Source organism: Telopea speciosissima, chromosome 1 (genome assembly GCF_018873765.1).
Source record: "Telopea speciosissima isolate NSW1024214 ecotype Mountain lineage chromosome 1, Tspe_v1, whole genome shotgun sequence".
Taxonomy (NCBI): Eukaryota; Viridiplantae; Streptophyta; class Magnoliopsida; order Proteales; family Proteaceae; genus Telopea; species Telopea speciosissima.
In genome coordinates, this window is record NC_057916.1 from 34221924 (window position 1) to 34247412 (window position 25489).

The following is a 25489-nucleotide window of genomic DNA, read 5'->3' on the forward strand; positions in this document are numbered from 1 at the left end:
TTGTAGCCACGCTTCTCAAAGCAAGGCATGAAGAACAATGATGGAAACCCTAGGTTTATTTTTCCCCTTCTCCATCATTCACTAAGAAAAACAATCTTAAAGCATGGTAACTCGGCAGCTCAAGAGTCTCTCAAGGGATTGAACAGCTGGTGTTAATGAAGACAAAGACCTCAATGAGAAGCAATTTATGTTTCTGAGTTCGTTAGGTCTTTACTTTAACCATGAGAGATGAGAGCTTAGTACCTTTACAAAAAAGCCTTGTTTTGGAAGCCGTGGCGTGCTGTGCAGGCTCTGCAGCGCATGGGTTGATGACTTGTAGTCCTACAGTGTCTTGACAGTGCCCGTATGGTACAAATGTTACATCGTCAGTCAGTCCACTCGAAACTAAACTGAAAAGAGAAACGAGACTAGACTACGACAGAGAGAGAGGTCAAGCAAAAACCATCTAATCGATAAAAAAGCATCATATCTAACCGTTTGGGTTTCAACTTTCAACTTTGGTTGGAGATAAAACCATCTTCGAGGTCTCTCTCTCTGAAGCTCAATTCTGACTTTGCCCTTGCTGCTGAAAAGATCTACATTTCATTCCAGATTACAAAGGAAATTTGTTAACACCCTTTTAAGGCCAAAGATTGGGTAAATGGAATATACTAAACGAGTGAGTTAAGGTAGGGACTTCCTCCAAATTCTTTGGAGCAGCGCCTGCAATCTGCTCTACTGAAGTGAAATGTGATCATCGAGGAGGAGCGTAAATGGCAAATTCTGCACCTAAAACAAGAAAAAGAAAAATGAAGTTGCAGTTTCTGGAAACAAGAAAAAAAAAAAAACACATCCCAAACTACAGTAACACTAGTTTCCTTCTGATTACAGCTCCATCTTTGTAATTAACCCTTTTCCTCTATGAGAGAACGAACCCAGATGAAATTTTGAGGACCCAAAACAGCCATGGATGTATGTCGTCCTTCTACGCCCTGCAGAATGAAGAAATAAAATTGATTCTTGGAGGCAACAACGCTAACTCTTCTCTACCTTGATCAATAACTCAAGTAACCTAACTTAGTCAAGATATTCATGTCCTCGATCTTCGTCTTCCTTGGCAGCTAAGGGACTCGTTTCTTTACCCAATTAAGCTCTCGTTAAACAATTCTTCCCAGAATCCCTTATCCAGTGCTTTACCTTCTTCACCCTCAAGCTCAGTTTCTAGCTCTTCTTCTTCTCCTTCTTGTTGCTCCTTCCCAGCTTTACCCAATCCCTGCATATCCATTCCCAGCATCTCTAGCTCAGACGCTTCGAACCCGAAGAGGTCTCCAAAGTCTTCTGGTTCGCTCTTGATTGGGTTTTGTTCTTCCCACCTTCTCTGGCTCGACTCTCCAACTTCAACGACATTGCTGGGTCCTTGATCGATGGGCCTCCGTTTCTTTGTGATGGCTTCTTCTAGTTCCTTTCTCCTTTCCTTGTGTTGGACTAATTTCTGGATAAAACTTGGGTTCTGCATTGCTCTTACCAAAAAAGCCATCATTTGTTGCTGCTTTAACTCTGTTCCTTGTAGCCTTTGCTCCATGGCTTGAAGGTGGGCACGGGTATTCTGCTGCTGCTGTCTAAGTTTCACGAGCTCCATCATTAGGACCTGCTTGTCACGACTCAGCCGGTCGATTTCTGTATCCAATCCAAATTGTCCCACTTCGAGGCAAGGGTCTAGAACTTGTTGCTGATGGATAGACTGCGATGGTGCCTTCCTCCTCTTGATGTTCTTCAATAGATGCTTGTGACCTCTTAGAAATCCTTCATTGGCAAACTCCCACTTGTCTGGATCGACCTTTCTGAAGCCCTGTCCCAAAGATAAATTCTCATGAAATCAGAAAACTGAAACAATCAAGAACTTTCAGGAATTGCAGGAGCTAGAAAAATCAGAACGATGTACGAAGCTAGCTAATTTGTTAAGCCCAAATAGAAAGAACGACGAAAACTGAGAAACAGCTAAAATATCTAGAGTTACTTTTGATTTTTTTTTAAGTTGAAAGAATTTTTTTAGTTTTTGGGAAATTCACACAAATAATAATGTACTTTTTTCTTTTGACTACTAAAACTAGAAAAGGGAACCCATTAAAGAGTAGGAAAAAATTTATGAACCCCTTGTTCTCGATTGAACTATACTTCACAAGTAGATTCCAAGAGGCCAAACTCAAGACTCACTATAGGAGTAAAATGCGAAAGGTTGATCAGAGGAGAAACTTACATAGGTGTTAAGCTGCCTGACGAAGCTTGAGAAGTTGTTGTGCTTGAAGTTTCTGGGGAGAAGATTCATGGAGAAAGTGTGGGGATCCCAGACAACAAAGCTGTTGCCGGCCATGCTCCAAGAAACTATATGGTCGGAGTTTGGGTCATCGACCATATCGAACGTTTTTGTGAGGAAAGGTGGAGGGCCTGTTTCATTAAGACCTTCCATTGGCTGGGGAGAAAACGACCGCGGCTCGCCGGAGTAAGATGAACCCCCTTCAGGAAACTCTTTTTTCATTGGGCGTGAAGGATTCATGATTGGACACAATTAGAAAGGCTGGAAATTTAATGGATTCAGATAATTTCCCCTTGAAGAACTTACTAGTTTCTTAGACGTCTGCTGGATTTGAAACAACAATGCTGTTAGTAAATGTATTCATCAAAGGGCTTTGTATAATAAGAGAGTTTCGCTAGACTGGGCCAATCAAATGGGTTTGAATAAAGAATTACAGGTCGGATTTGAGAAGAAGAAATGGGAAATGGAAGCTCTGAAATCATCTGATCGATAGAAACCAACGAAATTACAGAAGAACAAATAGAGAAAACAAATGAGTCTGTTTCCGATCGATCATATTGCTTTCAAAACAAATGGGTCTTGGGGTTGAAAAGAAAAGAGAATCGGGTTTTAACTGAATTGCGGGATTTAAGACGAAGAAAGAAGAAAAGGGTCAAAGATTGATTGACAATGAAGCTGTAAGAATTAGGAAGAAAGAAGCAAATAAGGGATCAAGGACAGGAAAAACTGAATAGGGTTTTGGTCCAAATTTACGGAAAAGAATGATCTGCAAACACAATTACAACTGCGAACGAAGTGAATTGGCTCTAAGACCAGTGGGATCTTGATGCGAACCAGGGAATAGCTAGCTTCGAGGGCTAGAACCTCCAGAGAAGAAGACGAAGAAGAAGAAGAAGGGAAGAGAGAGATTGGAAGATAATATTTTCATTTCTTTTTCATAGCTTTCTACACCCTTTTTATAATATCTTTCTAACGGTTATAATATTCTCTGACATCCACTATACCTCCTAACCTATCACAAGCTACCAGCTCCTCTCATTACTAATTGTCTTACGCTTTCATGCTTTCCTTACTATTACCAACTGTTGCATTACTCATAAATATCTAATGCTTTTGGTCATCTACAGTTCCTGATAGACTGGCGTGGCACCCATCCATCTCTCCAGAAGCTGCTGCCACCTCCCCAATCGACGTGTCTCCGATGTCATCTGCCAACACGATCGTATCAGATCTTCCAGATATTTTGCCCTTTTCATTTCACTTCGTTACCTAAAGATGGTCGGTGCTGTGTTCCAGACTGCGGCAGCTTTGTCGAAGACACGCATGAACAACGACGAATTACAGAGGCGACGAGGGTGGGAGAGTCCAAAGCTTAAATCGATCCACCGTCGAAACTTCTAGAGTCGTTGGGCATCTTTTATTTTATTGGTCTCTTTCCTTTTTAAGCAAGATATACAAATAAAAAAGGAAGCAAAAGCGACAAAGGATTTGGGGGAGAGAAGGAAAAAGAGCGGGGAAGGTGGAGTGTGGGACCCGTTATGCTAGAACACTGGTTAGTGGAACGCCAGCGTAAGCCCTAGAAAATGTTTTGAGGGTTGAGGCAAATCAAAATCTCTCCCATTGGGTGGTGACGTGGTTGTTCCATTACCCTACTTATAATTGGGTGACAGTTGACAGATCTTTTATCTCCTCCAGCTCTTGCCCGGCCCAATTCCCCCGTTCCTCTAATAAGGGGGTCTGGAGTGACCACTCTACCCCTGCCCAAACACTTTGTTCGGATGGGATCCACCCCCCTATTAGAGGAACTGGGCCAGGCAGAGAACTAGAGGAACTAATTTTATGACAATTGACATCATTGAAAACTACCTCTAAGGCTCCGTATGCGGATCCGACTCCTCTCCAGGGAGCTCAGCACCCAGGGAATGCCCAGTGGGGCATCCAAGGGCTTGGCTATGCCACACATATCCCAATACTCGCCCAATCAGCCATCGGGATGTGTGTGGCACAGCCCAACGGTTAGATGCCCCCTGGGCACTCCCTGGGAGCTAGGCTCTCTAGAGAGGAGCTCAATCCTTCGTATATTGCATCGGGCTCCTCTCTGATGAGTACCCCGTCCAGGGAGACATCCAACGACTGGGCTGTTGGGGGCACTACGAAATGTGTGCTTGCATGGGGCCTGATGTACATCCAGTCAACCCAGCCGTTGGATGTTTCACTAAGCACTCCCTGGGCGACTTACTGGAGAGAAACCGGATCCTCCTACGCTCCCTCACCAGTCAAACAATCATAATTGTTTATTTGAAAATTGGAGATTTTGCAAGCTGGGGTGGGCCTTGGCAACGGTGACCAACGGCCAATAATCAAATAAGAAATTTTTGTTGATCCCATGCAATTTCATAAACTTGATGGACTATTGATCGAGTGATCTCACTTTATATTTAATTAAAAAATATATATCCTATTATTCAATTACATATTATATCATATATTTAATTGTGTTTTTATACACGTTTGTAGAAGGGAATAATATTATAGTCTAACAGATCTAAAGAGAGACCAAATGCCACAAGACAGTTTAGATAAAGCTGAAATTCTTGACACGTGGTTTATATCAAGTGGACATAAAATAAATCCTTAAAAATCTTGTACAAATAAATTTTTTTTTTCTTAAAAGAAATGAATGTCTTAAAATACAAGAGGTTTATATTCTATTCTATAAAAATAATAGTGTCGGTCAAGTGGCCACATGACACTTTTTATTTAATAAGTCCCATTCTATTCTATTCTATACCATGGGGAAGGAAGATGTGAATCAGGAGGTCTTGGGTCGGTCCCATTTTATTGTATCATGGAGAGGAAAGATGTGAACCAGAAGGTCTTGGATCGATTTGTACTCAAGACCTCCTGGTAGCAATGGGCTTCCATACGAGTTCGGTTCCTCCATACGTACCAATTGGTGAACGTACATCTCAGAGCCAACCACCTGTCCTATTTTTTCCATTTACAAGGGAAGGAGGGATTTCTATAGCAACAAAATTAAAATGTGATTGGCTCTGAGATGTATGTTCATCTATTGGTACGTGTAGATGATCCAATCTCTTTCAACACACCACATGTAGAGCCCAGGAAAAGTCTCAAATATGAGACATATAATCCGTCACTGCTACAATAAGCAACACCATAACCAACTACGCTCAGCACTTGAGTCTTGATAGACTAGAATTTTTGTTTTTGGCCTAGATATAATAATTGTAGAGAGAGAGAGACACAGAGAGCCATACACTTTCCATAAATACAAACTTGCATACTTTACCACAAAATTTTAGCCTCATACAACTTATCATCTGATATATTTTTTGGTTCTCCATAGATTTCATAATGGTCATTTCATCTAGAAAACTTCTCTTATAAAAAAGAGAAAAATATTAAGAAGGTATTTGTAGCTTAGCTTATAAAAAAAAATAACTTTTAAGACTTTCAAAAATAATAATAAAAAAGATCTTTTAGTCTAGCAAGTGTAAAGAGTTTCTTTAGTTTGACATCAATATTTGTCACATGAAAGATTAGATAGAGTTGAATTTTGTGGATTGGTAGAACCCAAAACTCCTCCCTACCTCATCTTTAGTTTCAACCAAAATTAAGTTGGCTAAGTGACGAAATAAAGTCCTAATTAAAAATCCAATGAAAAAATTGAAGGTTAATCAAAAAATAAATTGCTGGTTGAAAATACCAGAAAATATACTATTACATTGGTCGATCAACGTGTGACCAATTTGAGCATTTTCTGGATATCAATATGGTTAAAATTGTCACACCACTTATTCACATGGCAAAACTTAGTGATAAACAAGAGAAATTCTATAGCTACACAGGGAGGGGTGGGCGAAATGACCACCACAACCCAATGGAAAGGTGGAATTTTCTTGGGACTCAACGATTATTTTGCCCACCCCTATGCGACATCAGCCTGAACACGGAGAGGATTTCCCTTAAATGATGATAGCAGTGTCAAGAGGAAAGCTGTACGTGAGCAAATCTGATGCTTGAAGGTTTGAAGGACTAAGCACAATTGGAGGAACATCCTGTGGCATAGCAGAGGCCATGTGTGCCACGTAGCCTCTGCTGTGCCGTAGACTGCACACACCGCGATACTGCAAAGGATCCTGGTTCATTAAGGGCCTGCAGTCACTTGTGTGGAAGCGAGCATGCATTAATGAAGGCTATGAATGAGAAAATTGCCACCTAGTGTAGTGGTACTATACCGCACACACCCAGGTAGCGTTGTCTTTCCCATATATATATACACTCAATCAGTGATGCTCACTGAGTTTTTGATTCAGTTATTAACCAGATGAATCTCTGGCGGATCAAATCAGCACCTTGTCCAAAAATTGTTCCTAATTATTGTGACCAGAAAAGCTGACATTTGAAACATAGGAATAACTCCTAGAACTGATCAGTCTTATCTTAAGGAGAAGGCCTACTTGTGACTTCCATGCTCATCTTCCAATCCCCTAATCTATATTGGGCCGGATGAAGTTCCTTGCAGACTAATTTTTTTGTGATTATGGGATTTTTCCCTAAACCTTTATGATGTAGGGGTCAAACTGATTTGTTTGGAGAGAGAGAGTGAGAGATCCTAGCACTGACCCATCAAAAATCATTTTTGTGAAAGAAAATCAAACAAATGGGTTCCTAGCTAGAAAACATCCGAACCATCCAGTAGATTAATGGAGGTTTAAGCCTCCAAAAGGAAAGCAGCTTCTGGAGCGGAGGTTGAGAAATCTCTTGTATAAGCAGCAATAGCGGATCATTGTTCCCAGTCCGAAAACGGTTATCCGATTCTTCTCATAAGGGATAAAAAATAACGACCTAACCCTCTGGCCAATCACACTACCCGAATGAAGTTAATTCGTCGATCCTTTCTACCTCACTGTGAGAGCAACTAAATAACTGTACATGACAGGATAAAAAATTAAAAATACCAGGAATGGCACTGAGGTTTAGTAAGTACTGATGGCCTATGACCTTAGTAGTTAGTAAATTGGTACCTTGGAAAGCCTCGTACTTATGGAAGCCCGTGGCGTGCCGTGCGGGCTTCCGCGCAGCGCATGAGTTGATGACTTGTAGTCCTGTCTCTTGGCAGTGCATATGGTACAAATGTTACATCGTCCATCACCCGACCTTTCTTTCTGATAACGGTGTTAACACTAATCCATCCCCTCCATCCATCCACCGCTTCTGTCAAAGAAACTGAAAAGTGAAACGACACTTACACTACGACCGACAGTTCAAGCAAGTGCTGCATGACAACCACAAAATATCAAACCGACAAAAAGCATCAATATCTAACCGTTTTAGGTTGCAAAACGTTGCAACTTTGGTTGGAGATCTTCCAGTTCTCTTTGGAGTTCAACTCTGACTTGCCCTTGCTGCCGAAAAGATCTACATTTCATTCCAGATTAGAAAAAGAAAATTGTTAAAACCATCGAAAGGAAGATTGGGTAAATGAAATATATATATACTACATGGGTTACACGGGTTAAGCTAGGTAGGACTTCCCCCAAATTCTTTGGAGCAGCTCTCCTGCAATCTGCTCAACTGAAGAGAAATGAGATCATCGAGGAGCAGTAAATGGCAAATTCTTCACCTAAAACAAGAAAAATAGAAGTTGCAGTTACAGTTGCAGTTGCAGCTAAAAAACATATCCTAAACTACTGTAACACCAGTTTATCCAATAATACATACAATGTTTGAGTTCCTTCTGATTACAGCTCCATCTTTATCAAGATCAAATATTTGATCTTGATATAACCCTTTTCCTCTATGAGAGAAGGAACCCAGATGATGAAATTTTGAGGACTGTTGCTGCCATAGGGACCCGAAACAGACATGGAGGCTTGGAGGCAACAGCGCCAACTCTCCTCTATCTTGAGCTAGAATTCAAGTAACCAAATTTTGTCAAGACATTCATGTCCTCCTCGGTAAAGACATTTATGTCCTCCGCGTCTTCGTCGGCGGCTAAGGGACCCGTTTCTTCACCCAAGCCCTGATTCAACAATTCTTCCCAGAACCCCTTATCCAGTGCTTTACCTTCTTCACACTCAAGTTTCGTTTCTTGCTTTTCTTCTTCTTCTTGTTGTTGCTCAGTCCCGGATTTACCCAATCCCTGCATTTCCATTTCCAGCAACTCCAGCTCCGACGGTTTGAACCCGAAAAGGTCTCCGAAGTCTTCTGGTTCGCTCTTGGTTGAGTTCTGTTCTTCCCACCCTCTTAGGCTCGATTTGCCAACTTCAATGACATTGCTGGGTCCTTGATCGATGGGCCTCCGTTTCTTTGTGACGGCTTCTTCTAGTTCCTTTCTCTTTCCCTTTTGCTGGGCTAATTGCTGGATAAAATCTGGTTTCCGCATTGCTCCTGCCAAGAAATTCATCATTTGTTTCTGCTTTAACTCTGTTCCTTGTAGCCTTTGCTCCATGGTTTGAAGGTGGGCACGGGTATTCTGTTGTTGCTGTCTGAGTGTCACAAGTTCCATCATGAGTTCCTGCTTGTCACGCCTCAACCGGTCGATTTCTACATCCAATCCAAATTGTCCTACTTCGAGGCAAGGGTCCAGAGCTTGCTGCTGAGGGATAGGCCGTGACGGTGCCTTCCTCCTCTTGATGTTCTTCAATAGATGCTTCTGACCTCTTAGAAATCCTTCATTGGCAAACTCCCACTTGTCTGGATCGACCTTTCTGAAGCCCTGCCAAAGGTAAATTCTCTTGAAATCAGAAAACTGAAACAGGCAAGAACTTTCAGGAATTGCAGGAGCTAAGAAATCAGATTTATGAAACGAAAATATCTAGAGTAACTTTTGAATTTTTGGGAAATATACACAAAGAACAGTAAAATGTATTATTCACTCTTTTGGCTGCTAACCCTAGAAAAGGGGACCACCCATTAGGAAAAAACAAAAATCAAAGAAACGGATAATAGTTTATGCGGAAGAAACTGGTAGCTTATAGAAACTGCGAATATTAAATTAAGGTTTAAACACAACTTAAACAACCATTCTGGATGTTTCATGAATCCCTTGTTCTTGATTGTTCTCTACTTCACACGTAGAGTCCCAGAACCAGAAGCCAAATTCAAGACTCACGAATCACGATTAGAGTAAAATGTGAATGATTGATTAGAGGAGAAACTTACATAGGTGTTAAGCTGCCTGACGAAGCTTGAGAAGTTGTTGTGCTTGAAATTTCTGGGAAGAAGATCCATGGAGAAGGTGTGAGGATCCCAGACAACAAAGCTATTGCCGGCTATGCTCCAAGAAACTATATGATCAGTGTTTGGGTCATCGGCCATATCGAACGCCTTTGTGAGGAAAGGTGGAGGGCCTGTTTCATTAAGACCCTCCATTGGCTGGGGAGGAAACAATGGCGGCTTGCCGGAGTAAGATGAACCCCCTTCAGGAAATTCTTCTTTCACTGGGCGTGAAGGATTCATGATTAAATCAGAACTGCTGGAAATTTAATGGGTTAAGAACTAGTTTCTTAAATGTCTGCTAGATTTGAAGCAGCAATGCTAGCTATTGGTAAATGTATTCATGAAAGGACTTTGTATAATAAGGGAGTTTCGATAGACGGGTCCAATCAAATAGGTTGGAAGAAAGAATTACAGGTGGGATTTGAGAAGAAGAAATGGGAAATGGAAGCTCTGAATTCATCTGAAACAAACGAAATTATTGAACAAATAGAGAACCAAAATGAGTTTGTTCCTGATTGATCATATTACTTTGAACACAGATAGGTCTTGGTTGAAATGGAAATGGAATCTGAAATAACCAAACCAAAAAGGATCGGTTTTCAACTGAAGTGCGAGACTTATGGCGAAGAAAGAAGAAAAGGGTCAAAGATTAAATTGGCAATGAAGCTGTAAAAATTAGAGAAAAAGAAGCAAATAAGGAATCATGGACAGGAAAAACTGAATAGGGTCTTGGTCCGATATAAGGAAAGAATGATTTGCAAACGCAATTACAACTGCGAACAAAGTGAATTGGGTTTAAGACCAACTGGGATCTTCGAAATATTTTGCCCTTATAATTTCACTTCGTTACTTAAAGATCGTTGGTGCTGAGTTCCAGTCTGCGCAAGCTTTGTCTAAGAAGGATGGACACCAAACCAACCACTCAACCACAGAGACAACGAGGATGGGAGAGTCCATAGCTTAAATCAATACACCACCGAAACTTCTAGACTCTAAGGGTATCTTTTATTTTATTTTATTTGCTGTTCTCTTTCTTTTTTTGGCAAGATATCTAATATCTATGAAAAATTAGAAATAAAAAATGGGAGCAAAAAGCCAAAAATGCTTGGAAAGTTCTGGAACTTGCAAAGCGAAAAAGGGTTTGGGGGAGGGGATGGAAAGAGCAGAAAAGGTTGAAAAGGTGCAGTGTGGGACCTGGTTAGTGGAACGCCAGCCTAAGCCCTAGAATATCTTTTATATTAGGGGTGAGGCAATCAGTCCAATTGGGTGGTGATGTGGTTGTTTCATTACGCCACTTATAATTGGGTGACTCGTTGAAAAAATCACTTATTGGCTATCCACGCATGCGCACCGGTCATACAATCACATTTTTTCATTGGCAAACTCTGCCACATGGTAATTTAGATAAAGCTTAAATTTTATGGACAGATATACCTCAAGGTTTGTACTGTTCATGTATCAAATTTTGGTCGAAATAGAGTAAGCCAAGTGTCGACAAAATAAATATTTGTAGATTAGTACAAAGTAAAAATATTTTGAATACAAATGAAAAACTACAAATGAAAGAGACTTTAACAACACATGAATGTGTAAATGGATGAACGTAATTCTAAAATTTGAGATGCATCCCAGACTTCAAAGACAAAACATACAGACAAGGTGGAGAATTCATAACTTTTTTTTTTTTTTGTTTTTTTTTCTTAGAAAACAAGGCTATTCAAAGGAAAGCACAATACATAAAACCAATCGATAACATGATAAAAACGAGGTATGGATATACGGTATCTAAAACCAAGGAGTGGAAATTGATCTAGTCTCACATGCCATTGACTGGGTCATCAAGACTAGGGGTTGGTGCGCAAACACTTCCCTTGAGAATAGACTATAAAAACAATTAATTTTAAGCGCATGAACAAACGTGCCAATAAAGGGGTCCCAATATGTACCGAAAAGAACAAATCCACACTGCCCACGAGTGCTGACATACTGCCATAGTCTACTTAGCGAGTGGAGTTTTGTACGGTGACAGGAGAAGGTTGGTGAAGATTGAACGGTCGATGGGTCATCTGAGCTGACGGTAACCACGCTACCACTAGCACCAGAGTCAGCAGTCCCTGCAATAACACAAAAAAGAGAAAAAAAAGCCTTCCTTAGCTGGTAGCCCCTCAATGTTGCTCACAAAGAACCCAAAAACTGAAACCAGTAGTTGGATCGTAAAAGCGGAGGTTGTTTGCCGGCAATGACAGGAAACCCTAACAAACCACATAGCGGGGAGCTTTAGGGGAGGGGAAGGGGTAGGGATAGGGCTGACGGTATCGACAGTGATAGCCAAGGTGGGATCAGGGCGGCAAGGGTGTGGATGCAGGGGTAGGTGGAGGGAGATGGAAAGAAGATGGATCTGACGTTTCTCCCTTTTGAAGCCACTGGTTTGTGTGTTAGAATTTTAGTTCTAATAAAATTCTATATGGACATAATTAAATCCCTAAACCAGGCTAATTAGGGTTTTGGTCTAATAAAGTGGAGTCATTAAGTTATATTAGAAGTCTAATGTGGACTGGCTTAGTGTGGGCCAGATAGATTCCTATTGGGACTGTGATGAGTCAGACCCTATAGGGATTACTATATAAGGAGAGCTAGGTCCCCCCTCTACCCATCATAACTTATTATTCTCAATTGCTATTGAGGAGTGCATTCTTGAAAGAGAGGGAGATATTCAGCATTCGTCGTCCCTGCGCATACGGTATTCTCATCAGGCCAGTTACTTTGGGAATAGAGGGGAAGCACCTAGATCTTTGTTCTTTATTTTCCGCTGCGATCATCATCACTATGGATGCGAAACAAGGTTGGTGGTTCTATCCCTATTTTCTATTATTTATTTGATTGTGTTCTTGAACGCCATATGGAGATTCTGGCTTATGAGATTTTGTCCCTATTCGGATCGATTTATTCTAACATGTGGTATCAGAACCTCCATAGATCCGTTCTTGAACCTATATGGATTCAAAATAATAGAACATAATAAGGGAATCGAAAATTTTTCGATTCGAATCAAGGTTTTTAGGGTTTTTTCCAGTTTTCCAAAAACCCGTACGGACACTGGCATTCTGCCGATTTTTTTTAGCCGACGAAAATAGAATCTGATCACATGGGGGCGTAGAGCTCGAAAATACAGAATTTTCGGTGGGTGGATCACCGCCGGCGGCTTTCGGACGCGCTCCCACGCGCAGGCGGAAGCCGCGGGTGATCTTCACTCGCCGGCAGAAGTTAAAAAAAAAAAAAAAGAAAAAAAAAAAGAGGAAGGTGCAATTGGGTTTTGCTATCGTGCGCCCGATGCTATTTATAGGCGATGCTAACATGCGCCTCTCGGGTCGGGTCGACCCGGTTTCTGACCCGAAAACCTGGCCCGTTGACCCGGCTAATGACCCGTTTTGGGTTTACCCGAACCCGATTGGACCGGGCCTGAACCGGTTCACTCAAACCGGGGTTGAACCAAATTGATTTGGTTTGCCTTTTCGGACCAGTTTGACCAGTACAGTCAACCGAATTTGGACCTGAACTTTGACCGAGCTTTCTGGGGGCTACGAGACTCTGTTTGGGGTCCCGTTTTTTGCGTTGGCTTTGTTTTTCTGTGCTCTACACAGTGGTGCCCTATGTTTTGACCAAATATGAATATTTTAAATATTTTTGGTATTCTTTTGATGCATGCCCTTTATGTAATTTATCGGTTCGTTCTATTGGGAACCGAACTAATTTCTGAATTGCTGGAATACCTACCTTGATGAACAGTATTATTATTATTTTTATGTTAATTTTAAGACATTTAAAGCCCCTTGTCATAAATGATAAAATAACACATTGTTTAAAGGATGTAAGTAATTTTGAAAAATCCCAAAAGAGGGTTTCATGTTTTAGACAGGATGCAGCCGCCAAAGCGACCTTCCTTGTTGGATTTGTGAAACACCGGTCTTATACAGTTGTGGGATGTCCTTCAACTCTGATGTGTGGTCATACACCCAAAGGTGGTGGTCATGTATTGGTACTTGAAGGGGTACATATACAGTATGCATGTGAATAGGTTGACCCTAGAATTCTGCACACCCAAAGGTGGTGGATTTTGAAAGTTGAGCTGTATTCCCATGGCCACTGGTATGTAGGGATTTTTACAATTGCATATTGAGATTTCAGCCCAAAGGTGCTTTCACAATGATGTGTGTAAAATTCTCATTAGCTTATAAAGTTTTCAAGCTGTACTTGCATCATTTTAATTATTATACTGTTCATTGTTTAAATTTTCAGTCACCTTCTCTGTCAATAATAACATGGTTACTATTGAGCTCCTCACTGGGTCAAACTTTAAGAAGTGGAAAGAGGACATTATGTTTGCTATGAAAATGGCAGATGTGCACACGTCCCTTGTTATGGATACACCAATGGAACTAACTGCTGATAGTACTGAGGATGAAAAGTCTGTGCATGCTGCATGGCAAAAGAGTAATCGACTCAGTATACTGTCCATAAAGAGGTCGATACCGGAACACCTAAAAAGTGGTCTACGAGAAATGTCTTGCCGGAATTGCTAGATGCAATTTCCAAGAGATACAAAGTTTCATCGAATCTTGAGATTGGGACACTTCTGCAAGGGTTATTTAATATGGAGTATGATGGTTCTGGGGGTGTTAGGGATTACATTATTAGGATGGTTGATTACCAAACTAAACTCAAGGCCTTAGACATTCCTCTTCCAGATGCCCTAATTGTCCATCAAGCCTTAAATACCCTACCTTCTGAATTTGGCATCATAAAAACCAACTACATTTCCCAAGATGGAGTCTGGAGTATTAATGACCTAATTTCTAGGGTTGTGTCTAAGGAAGAGAAACTGAAGAAAGAGAAAAAGCCTACTGCCCTGTTTACTTCCAAAGCCCATAAGAGTAAAAAGTCTAAAAACCATACTCATAAGTCTGCCAATAAATAGTCCGATCAGACTAACAATTTGGGACCCAAGAAAGACTCTTTGAAGAAAGAGAATGATCGCTGCTTCTTTTGCAAGAAGAAGGGTCACATGAAGAAGGACTGCCCTTCGCACAAGGTGCTCAGACAACAACAGATTCCACCACTGCCCTTTGCACAAGGTGCTCAGGTGGCAAGAGAGACAACCCCACAGAGAGGAAGTGACACAGCGGAGAATACCAGGGAGACTAGGGACTTGGAGATGGGAGCAAGCTAGAAAGGAGATGGCCACAGGGGACGATGATCGCCATCCCCAGGCAGGTGTGCCATTGTCGGCATCGTCATCAGCATCTTCGTCATTGGCGAGTCCGATAATCATGGCGGAGAAGCTGAGGAGGAGGTGGAGAAACACACACAGAGGCGGAGGCTAAGACACGCACAAAGGCGGAGAGAACACGCACGGCGGCGGAAATATGTTAACAACGGCGAAACGAAAAAAACCTTAATCGCTATCTAATATGGGAATCATTTATGAGAATGCATAACTAACCTCCACCATCGGGATCGATGCTCATCATCACAAACCAATTCTTTTTGAGACGATGCTTGATGTTCTCTAGTGAGCGGTGGCGAGCTTGTGAAGGCGGCGGCTACGACAGTGTGCTTGGTAGCCTTCTAGTTTCTCCTCCTCTTACTCTCAATGCTCTCTCTCAACGAGAAGAGATCACGTAATGTTAGAGTGAAACTAGGGACCCCCAACACAAAAGAGTTTTCCTTCTCAAATTAAACCTTAATGTAATAGTTGTGCCTTTATGAATTAACTCAATGGTCAATTATAGGTCCTACTTAATTGCCATGAATGTAATGGGCATTAGTCATTACTTAAGCTTAAGGTGTGCACAAGCACAAGGATAATGACACAAAAAAATGGCAGAAAGTTTTATTAATATTTCAGAATCATAGACTATGAAAAACAAGTACCCAAAAGATCTCGAGAATTACAAATGCATATTTCATACAGTTTAAATATGATCCATTGCACTCAATGATCTGTATAATCGCACGTGACCCACATGGTCTGTAAACACTTTAGGTATAAGTCATTTTGTGAAGGGACCAACAATCATGTCTTTAGTGACGATATGAACAATTGCTACTCATTGAGCATACATTAGACTACTTACAATAGATGCATACAGAATTGATTGCATTTCTTGCTTCTCCAAGTCACTAATCAGACATTGTTCTAGACTTAGTCTATCACCTTTGACAACAGGTGCTATACTTGGCTTAGAGTCCTTTATTCTGAATCGTTCCAAAATTTTTTGCATATAACCTTTTCGAAACAGTCCTAAAGTCTTATTTGACATGTCTCTATGAATTTCTATACAGAAAATATAGAAAGCTTCAACCAAATCTTTCATATCAAAATTTCGAGTCATAAACTCTTTTGTTTCATGTAGTAATCTCAGATTATTGCTTGCCAAAACAATATCTACATGTAAGACCAAGATAATGAAATAACTTCTTTTAGTCTTTATATAGATACATTGATCTGCACATTTTTCTATAAAACCAAATGTAGTAATTGTGTGATCAAACTTCAGGTACCATTGTGGAAGCTTATTTCAGTCCATATATGGATCTATTCAACTTGCATACAAGGTGATCTATCTTGTCTGATGAAAATCCATCAGGTTATTTCATGTATACTTCTTCCAATAATTCTCCATTTAAGACTGTTGTCTAGACATCCGTTTGATGTAACTCTATATCGAAATGTGCTACCAAAGTCATGACAATGCGTATTGAATCTTTCCTTGATACTGGAGAAAATGTTTCTTTATAATCAATAGTTTCGTTCTGATTAAACCTTTTCACTACAAGGCAGGCTTTATATCGTTCTATGTTGCCTTTGAAATCCCTTTTGGTTTTAATAACCCATTTACAACCAACGGCTATAAATCCCTTTGGTAACTGAACGAGTTCCCAAACATGATTCTTTGCCATCGATTCGATCTCATCCTTCATAGCATTATGCCATAAATACTATACTGTGGAACATAACTGATCAAGCTTGACCAACTATTTTCAATCGTCTTCTCTTTATGACCTTCTTGCCCCCTGAAAGGAGGAAATCTCACTCCTTTAATACTAACCAACAAAAGGCACTAAAACTTGATGTTGCTCTGTTACGTGCAAGATAATCTGAAAATAAAATAAAATAAAATAAAAGGAGAGATAATAGGGAGAGAGAGATGAAGAGAGATAAATTTGGGGCTTTACGGACAAAGCCGTCAGACGTCCTGGCACAAATGGGAGGCTGCCAATCCTCTTCTTAAGATAACTCCTAAGAGATAAATTAGGGGGTAATAATTTGCTAATCTTTTCCATTCACAAGTACTATCAAATAGGGTTGCATAGTCGTTACATAACTTACCAGTCATGACTCCTTCCACATCTAAACAACTAACCCACTAACGCTGATAGTTATCATAACTAACTCACACTCAATACTAATTCACGCACGTACAACTCAATATAATAATTAATATATGTAAAATAATAACTAATACATGTAAATAACCACATAATTACGTATGTAACAACTCCTCCCCCCTTAAAATTGTCCTTGTCCTCAAAGAAGTTAAGAGAGAAATAAAATTAAAATAATCCACTCAGATCCCAAATCTTGGTAGAGCAATTTCCGAAGACGATCCAACCCAACTTGTGGGTTTGGATGGAGAGCCTCTTCTTCATCTTGCATGGTTGGAAGGTCACCTTGTTGTTGCCGTTGAACATAGGAGGATATTCCCGTGTAGACCCGAGACAGTCGATTTCCTTCGTCGCGCTTGGCTCTGATGCCATTTGTTACGTGCAAGATAATTTGAAAATAAAATAAAATAAAAAGAGAGATAATAGGGAGAGAGAGATACATTTGGGGCTTTACGGATGAAGCCGCCAGACGTCCTGGCACAATTGGGAGGCTGCCAATCCTCTTCTTAAGATAACTCTTAAGAGATAATTTAGGGGATAATAATCTTCTAATCTTTTCCATTCACAAGTACTATTAAATAGGGCTGCATAGCCGTTACATAACCTACCAGTCATGACTCCTTCCACATCTAAACAATTAACCCAATAACACTAATAGTTATCATAACTAACTCACACTCAATACTAACTCAGGCACGGACTTGGCTCTGGTGCAGTTGTAGTGGGAGCTGCACAAGTGCAGCATGAAAACCACACCAAATATAGGGGGGTCATTTCACATGTGGGGCCCCGGTGAGACCCATCTATGAAATGACTACCTTACCCCTAGTTTTGCTATCGTTTAACGGTGCTACACCTGTGCAGCTCCCGCCATGGCTGCACAGGATCTTTTTCCCTCACACACGTACAACACAATGTAATAATTAATAATTCATACATGTAAAATAATAACTAATACATGTAAATATCCACATAATTACGTATGTAACATGCTCAAAGGGAAAATCTTGTTGGAAACTAATCAAAAACCATTTTTGTGAAAGAAAAATCAAACAAATAAAAACGGGTTCATAGGAAACATCCGAAGCATCTAGTAGGAGTTTAAGCCTCCAAAAGGAAAGCAGCTTATGGGTATGTGTAGAAGTACTCCGAGCAGAAGTTCAGAAACCTCTTGAAGCAGGAGGAATTGCACTGCGGATCCAACCAAGTGAAAGGAAAAAAGCATATTTGGGCATTTTGGTTAGTACGATGGCCTATGATCACGAGCTTTCTTCCCGAAATTGATGCTTTTCGCCTTCAAGGGTTGCCCTTGCATTGGAGTACTAGTGGTGATTACTTGATTACTGCTGCATCGCAACTTGCTGAGGATGTGACGAGGCTCAAAAAGGACTTCAAGAGAAGAGCTCTCTCTCTCTCTCTCTCTCTCTCTCTGTAGAGCACACAGATTGCTCTTATTTTAATTGGCTTTCAAAGTATTACACATCAAGAAATTCTTTGTGCTGATCTATAAAGATTTAAATGATGAATATGAGGGACAGGATTTAATTATTTAATCATATGAAGGTGGCTTAGGAATTCGAGCAGTACGGCATGTGGAAACTGGAAAGCACTAAAATAGTTTTAATTGATTTGTTTATAAAAATATTGTCCTTTCACCACGGACCCATCTAGAGTTTTTCAGAACTTACTCTCCCCTTCGTACGACTCCATTGGATGTTGCAGTTGCGAAAACCATTGAATTTTCAGAGAGAAATTAAAATTTCAAGGAGCCCACTTGATGATCAACAGTGAAGAGGACTAAAAAATTATGTAAATTATTCTTTTTCCCCTCTGGAAAAAAAGAAGACAACTTAAGCATCAGGAATGGCAACTTCTGACTTCTGACTTCTGGGTGTGTGTGTGTAGAAGAAGTACACGGAGCAATCAAGAAGTTGAGAAACCTCTTGCATATATAAGCATCCATCAGGAATGGCACTGAGGATCCAACCATGTTAAACTAAAAGCCATCTTAATTTGTGCATTTTGGTAAGTACGATATCCGATGATCATCTCACGTTCGTTCCTCCCAAAACTGATGCTTTTTCCAATTCACGGGTGATGATGACTTGATGACTTCTGCGTCGCAACTTGCAGAGGATGTGAAGGCTGAAGAGCCTCTAAAGGACTTCAAGACAAGAGAAGAGAACAGAAGAGCTCTCTCTCTCTCTCTCTCTCTCTGATATGATATGAAGAGATATAATTTAATTATTTTAGTCATATGAAGGTGGGCTAGCTTACCATTTCGAGTATGCAGTAGGCCATCAAGAAAGCACTAATAGGCCATCAAGAAAGCACTAAAATAGCTTAATTTTAATTTATTTGTTTGTTAATTTATACAAATATTGTCCTTTCACCAGGCCACCACCCATCTAGAGATTTCTAGAACTTACAGTCGTCCCTTCGTCGAAACAGGATCTTCTGTGACGTGGCAGGGCGTCTGGCGCACATTGAACGGCTATATTGTCCTAGGCACGCGGCCCCATATGTCACCTCTATTTTGGGTTGTACACCCAAGACAACAGGACCGTCCAATATGCACCTGATGCCCTGCCACGCGACAGAGGAACCCTGTCTGTCCATTCTTACGACTCCATTAGGTGTTGCAATTGCAAATACCATTGGACTTTGAGATAGATTTAATTTAAGGAGCCCACTTGATGATTAACAGTGAAGAGGGGATCAGGCTCCTCTCTAGCGAACGCACAGCCCAGGGAGTGCCAGTGAGCATCCAACGGCTGGGCTGGCATGATCTGCACCCAGGCATGCATTCCGGTGCCGATCATACCAGTCCAACCGTTGGATAGAGCCCAGTGCTGGAAAGGAGCCTGACGCATGAAGAGGAGTAAAAAATGATGTAAATTATGACTAGTACGTACTAACTATCGATAACCAACCAACCAACGGTTTGCATCACTTGTCTGCACCAATTTACCATACATGGAGTACTACCAGATGAAGGAACATTCTCCAACTCGGTTCCTCAGCTTTGGAAAGATAAAATAAAATCAGGTCCATTTGAACATTAAGATGGAAGAAGGGGTGTTTGCAAATCAAACCCCTATCAAAGCCTTTTTGTTTTCTTCCAGGAAAAAGATCCCCATGTTGAAGTGCAGATTTCATCCTACGTACCTTACATAATGAGCCAAGGACTCCACACAACACTTTTTTAAATGTGGGGTCTCATGTGAATAATATCATTTTTTTGTACCACTATTACGGTGGCGTACACATTTCCCCCCCCCCCCCCACATGGCATTGTATGGAACCCTCTCTCTTTTTTACAATAGGGCTCATGTTCTCAACGCTGCGACCAGATACATGGGCCTACCACTCAGGGGGCAGGATGGTCATTACACCCACCCCCATGTGTCTGGGCGCAGCCTACACCCCCCGGCACATAGAACATTCTCCCTTTACAATAACACAATTTATGAAGCTAGTTATTGTATCTAGGGCTTTAATCCATTTTTGTAGGATGTGTTGGATTGGTAAGAAATGGATAGAAAAGAAAAGAAAACTATTATAAAACAAAAGCTATGATGAAACAAATAATGAGTTTATGTCGGTTTTTTTTTTTTTTTTTTTAATTTTTTTTCTTCTATTTTTTCACTAACAAAGGTAGGAAATTAATAAGAAAAAAAAAAAGAAAAACATAATAAGGTATAAGTAATGATAAAATCAATGATGAATATATGTGTCGTTCCATCTTCCTTTTTTTTTTTTCCTTCTATTGTATTTTTTAGGATTGAAAATACGTTTTGAAGATTCAAATTATCTCTTATAGTTATAGGAGGTTTAGAGACATGCCTCTACATTGATAGATATATCTCTTTGTGGAGATGTACACTTAGGGATGTAAATGGATATTCGAAAATCCGTATTCGATCCGCGTTCATATCCGCTTAGGAGAATCCGAATCCGTCAGAAACTAATCGGATACGAATATGATAATCCCCCTATCCGATCGATTATTATCCGATTCTTTTAGCAGTCCGACAGTGATAAAATATCTGAAATATAACTTTGTGTTTGTCTATCCTTTTAAGTTACCTTATTGGATTTTGTTATCTTATTTTTATAAATTTATAAGTTAAGATAATGTGATTCTTTTTCTAGATTTGCTATTGGTTTATATATATATATTGTTTTATGCAATGTGATACATGGAATTACATATCTATTAAAAAATTAGAAGTAAAAAAACATGAGAGAATAAAAGACTAAGAAGAGTAGAAGAAAGGGTATTTACTGAACTCTCAAATCTCAATCCTTAACCCTCATCATAAAAATGGTAAAAATGTCAACGGATAGTCGAAAAATCGTATTCGATCCGTATAGATATCCATTTAGGAGAACCTGTATTTAAAAAATCACGATCCAAAAATTATCCGAATCCGTCCTAAAACCGATAGGATATTATCCGAATCCGTCCGAATATAATCAGATACGATTATGATAATGCCACCATCCGACCGAATTCGATCTGTTTACATCCCTATGTACACTACATTAGAATAGATAATACACATTGAACCAAACTTTAGTTTTAAGCTAAATATGATAATACACATCTATCATAGGAGTTTTGATCATTTTTTAAAGAAAAAAATTGGGTATAAAATTGGAAAAAATTTTGCTGCTACACTTGTAGCAAGAATGTTACTGCTACAAGGTTGGCAGCCAAGAAAATGGAATAATTCATTTCCCTTTTGGGTTCACAAATACCTTCCTAGGTTTTAGTATTTTCTAAAATACCCTTTATGATCCTATTTTCTTGGCTGTCAGCCTCGTAGTAGGAACATTCCTGCAACAAGTGTAGCAGCAAAATTTCATCCTATAAAATTGGTACTAGGGGCATTTTAGTAAATTTACCAGCAAAACCCCAATTTCTCTGATATGAGATTTCTGATGAAATTCTGAGAGACTCCTTCCATCACTGTTGCCATGCTTCTCGGAGTGACAAAATTAAGTGTTGACAATGTGTTGCAAGGATCTTTTGCACCATAGGGACAACAACATTCTTAAGGAGAGAGTGGCATTGACAGTTTGACACAACTTAACCCTAATTTTTTCGTGATGTTGTTGCTAGATTTCTTATTACATTGGTGGTGTGGCATTGGGGACCATTCATACACTTAGAGAATTTGAGTTCTACTAATATTGAAGGTTTCTTATTCTCTTTGAATGCCTCTATTTTATTACAGTTTCTAGTCAAACATGCCTTTCAAGACTCGTTTCTTTGTTTTCATGTGATGCAAGCCCAACCCGCATCTTGAAGACCTCATCCCAATTCTACCATGTGGGTCAACATCAGCCCATTTAAGCTCATAAAGCTCAAAATTATTTCAAGGTCCAACACCAACTCTTGGTCCAAAATGAACCTAATACCAAGGCCAACAAAGGGATTATTCAAAGTTGACCAATGAAAAATCCAGAATTATGATTTTACACATGTCTCCACTTCAAGTGACATTTCAGATTATTTTCATTGGGAATTTGAAAAAAAAAAAAACATAAAAGTTATAGATATTTGCGTCTTCGTTCAAATGGATTTAGAATGAGCTCAATATGATCTAAATCGAAAGAGTTATGCCTTTTAAACTGATCAAGTGCAGTCTAGCTCATGAATGGCCTTCATCTCCCTTGTGTCTCTTCATTTCCCCATAAAGCTCACATTTTCTCATGAATTATCTTGAGAAGCAACAAGCATATTGTAAAGTCTTCTCTATTGGGACACCCACTTCAACCATTAAACTTGCATCAAGGCACATTGGAACAATCCCTAGTCTTGGAATCTACTTTTAGTTATTTATTTTCTAGAATTTTCATTTTCTTGGGAATAAAGCATGTAATCTCAACCCTTGAAAAAAAATGACTGAGATATCTTTGAAAATTTTAGGATTTCTTTTTGCTTTGCCTATATAAGGCCTACTTATCTTATTTGTAATGGAGACTAAAGTTTGATGAATGAAGATTGCTTTGTGCATTTTGTTAGAACCATGATGAGTTCTCTCATTTGAACCAAGATTGAGTTCAACCTTAGAAAATCTAGAAGAGTTTTCACATCAACCTTGAAGAGTTGAAGCTTTCTTCTATCCCTCGGCATCTTAGAAGAGTTGCCTACATAACCTTGAAGACTCTTGAAAATAAACGATTGAGATATCGTAAACAAGATTTAAGATTTTTTTTTACTTTGCCTGTATAAGGCCTACTTATCTTATTTGTAATGGATATTAGAATTTGACGAATGAAGATTGCTTTGTGCATTTTGTTAGAATCATGATGATTTCTCTCATTTGAACCAAGATTGAGTTCAACCTTAGAAAATCTAGAAGAGATTTCACATCAACCTTGAAGAGTTGAAGCTTTCCTCTATCCCTAAACATCCTAGAAGAGTTGTGCAAATTTTCCCTTCTTAATATCGATTTTTGTGGCTATACTTGACCTTTCTTATACCTTGAGAGTGTATAATTTACCTCTCCCTGTCTCACGCTTCCGCCACCTACTTCATCATGTTTGACCTGTTATATTTTGAGTCTCTAAATAACTCAATTTCTTAAGAAGTTGAAGTTTTGTTGTATTTTAAATTACTATGCTTTTTCATTATATTTGGAGAGGAAAGCCATTCTTTGAAGTTTTCAACATGCATTTTGTTGCCATGCAATGGAAATGAAAAGCCACCAACATACAATTTTATGAAGAATATTCCATAAAATGGGTTTCATTTTTTAGGGAAACACCTCCCTTGCTCCTCTTAACTAGGCTACATTGTGAAGTGAATTCCTTTTTTTCACATTTCTTTCCCTCACCTTTCCTTCCCATATCTTTTACGATAGCAACCAAATATAGTATTAAAGATTAAAAGGAGCAGCAAGACAATCAAGGAGGCTACATTTATTGGTCTGGTTTATTTGGATTACCTAGCCATGTTATTAGGAAGCTAGAATCCATGTTTTCAAACTTTTTGTGGTCTGGGCCTAAGTTGGAAAGGAGAATTCACTACATTGCTTGGGATACCATTTGTAAGCCCAAAGGAGAAGGTGGGTTGGGTATTAGACGAATCAAAGACATGAATGTGGCTGGGATTCTTAAGCAAGTCTGGTGGGTGGCATCTAAGAGAGATTCTTTATGGGTCAAATGGGTCCAACATAGGTACTTGAAAATAGATTCTATTTGGACAGTGCAGCTGATTCAAAATTGCTCATGGGTTTGAAGGAAGATGCTTAAGTATAGATCTCGTGTAGAGCTGTTCATTCAACACATTATTGGTGGGTCCTCTACCTATATTTGGCTTGATCCTTGGCACCCAGCAGGGATATTGATCAACATATTTGGGGACAGAATAAGGTATGATACAGGATCTAATAGACTAGCTAAAGATCAATCCATTCTATTTGAGGGCAGATGGAACTATGATCCACCAAATTCTTAGGCTCTAATTGAGGTATGGGGGCAACTGGGTAGCATTCAGCGCAGAAATGTTGTTGCTGAGGATGCCATCATTTGGAAAGGTTCCACTTCTGGGACCTTTTCTACTAGATCAGCCTGGGACATTGTGAGGTGTCCTTCAGCTAAAGTGACATGGGCATCTACTGTATGGTTCAGCAACTGTATTCCTAGACATTCAGCGACAACTTGGAGGGACTTGGTCGATGGTCTTCCTACTAAAGATCAGCTTAGGAAGATGAATGTATTGGTCCCCCCCTTTTTGTTGCTTTTGTTGGGTGGGTATGGAGAGTAGGGACCACCTATTCTTTAAGTGCTCGTTTACTAAACAAATTTGGGGGAGCATAAAGAGGCTTTGCTCTCCATCTGGGAGACTTGGGAGCAACTTCATCTTGGCAGCTCAATGGATTGCGAAGAAATTTGATGGGGATTCTATTGGGTGCATTGCCAAGCTGGCTTTTGGTTCGACTATTACTCATATTTGGAAAGAGAGGAACTTTCGTATATTCCAGAATAGGACAAGGCCGATGCCCTCCCTCATATCTAATATCCGTGCAGATGTTGAAGACCGGTGTAAAACTGTCATCCCGAAAGGGAAGAAATCTCCAAGGAATTTATTCCTTGTCGAGAAGTGGGGGATCCATTCATTTTGGGTGGTGAGATGATTTTGTCATTTTGTTTGTAATTTTGGTCCAGTTTTTATTAGTGGTCTAGGCTTGAGGAGTGGCCTATTAGTAAATTCCTCTTGTTTTCTTTGGGTTGAGGCCTTCCCGGGGTTCTGATCAATGAATCTCTCTTAGGCTGCCTTTATAGTAGAGATGTAAACGGATATTCGAAAACCCGTATTCGATTCGTGTTCGTATCCGTTTAGGAGAATCCGAATTCGTCCGAAACTAATCGGATACGAATATGATAATCCCCCTATCCGATCGATTATTATCCGATTTGTTTAGCAATCCCGACGGTAATAAAATATCTGAAACATATTTTTGTGTCCGTTTATCTTTTTAAGTTACC

General features: G+C 39.8%; 1 protein-coding gene across 1 annotated transcript; it reads right to left on the bottom strand.

The window, feature by feature from the left end:
* Nucleotides 1–1030: 1030 nt before the first annotated feature.
* On the bottom strand, nucleotides 1031–10117 carry LOC122648704. Its single transcript, XM_043841931.1, has 5 exons — nucleotides 9485–10117; nucleotides 8246–9038; nucleotides 7647–7738; nucleotides 2237–2545; nucleotides 1031–1828 (listed from the first exon to the last, which is right to left on the bottom strand). The coding sequence occupies exons 1-5, from the start codon at nucleotides 9779–9781 to the stop codon at nucleotides 1118–1120; spliced, it is 2202 nt and encodes a 733-aa protein (XP_043697866.1). The 5' UTR covers nucleotides 9782–10117; the 3' UTR covers nucleotides 1031–1117.
* Nucleotides 10118–25489: the final 15372 nt, after the last annotated feature.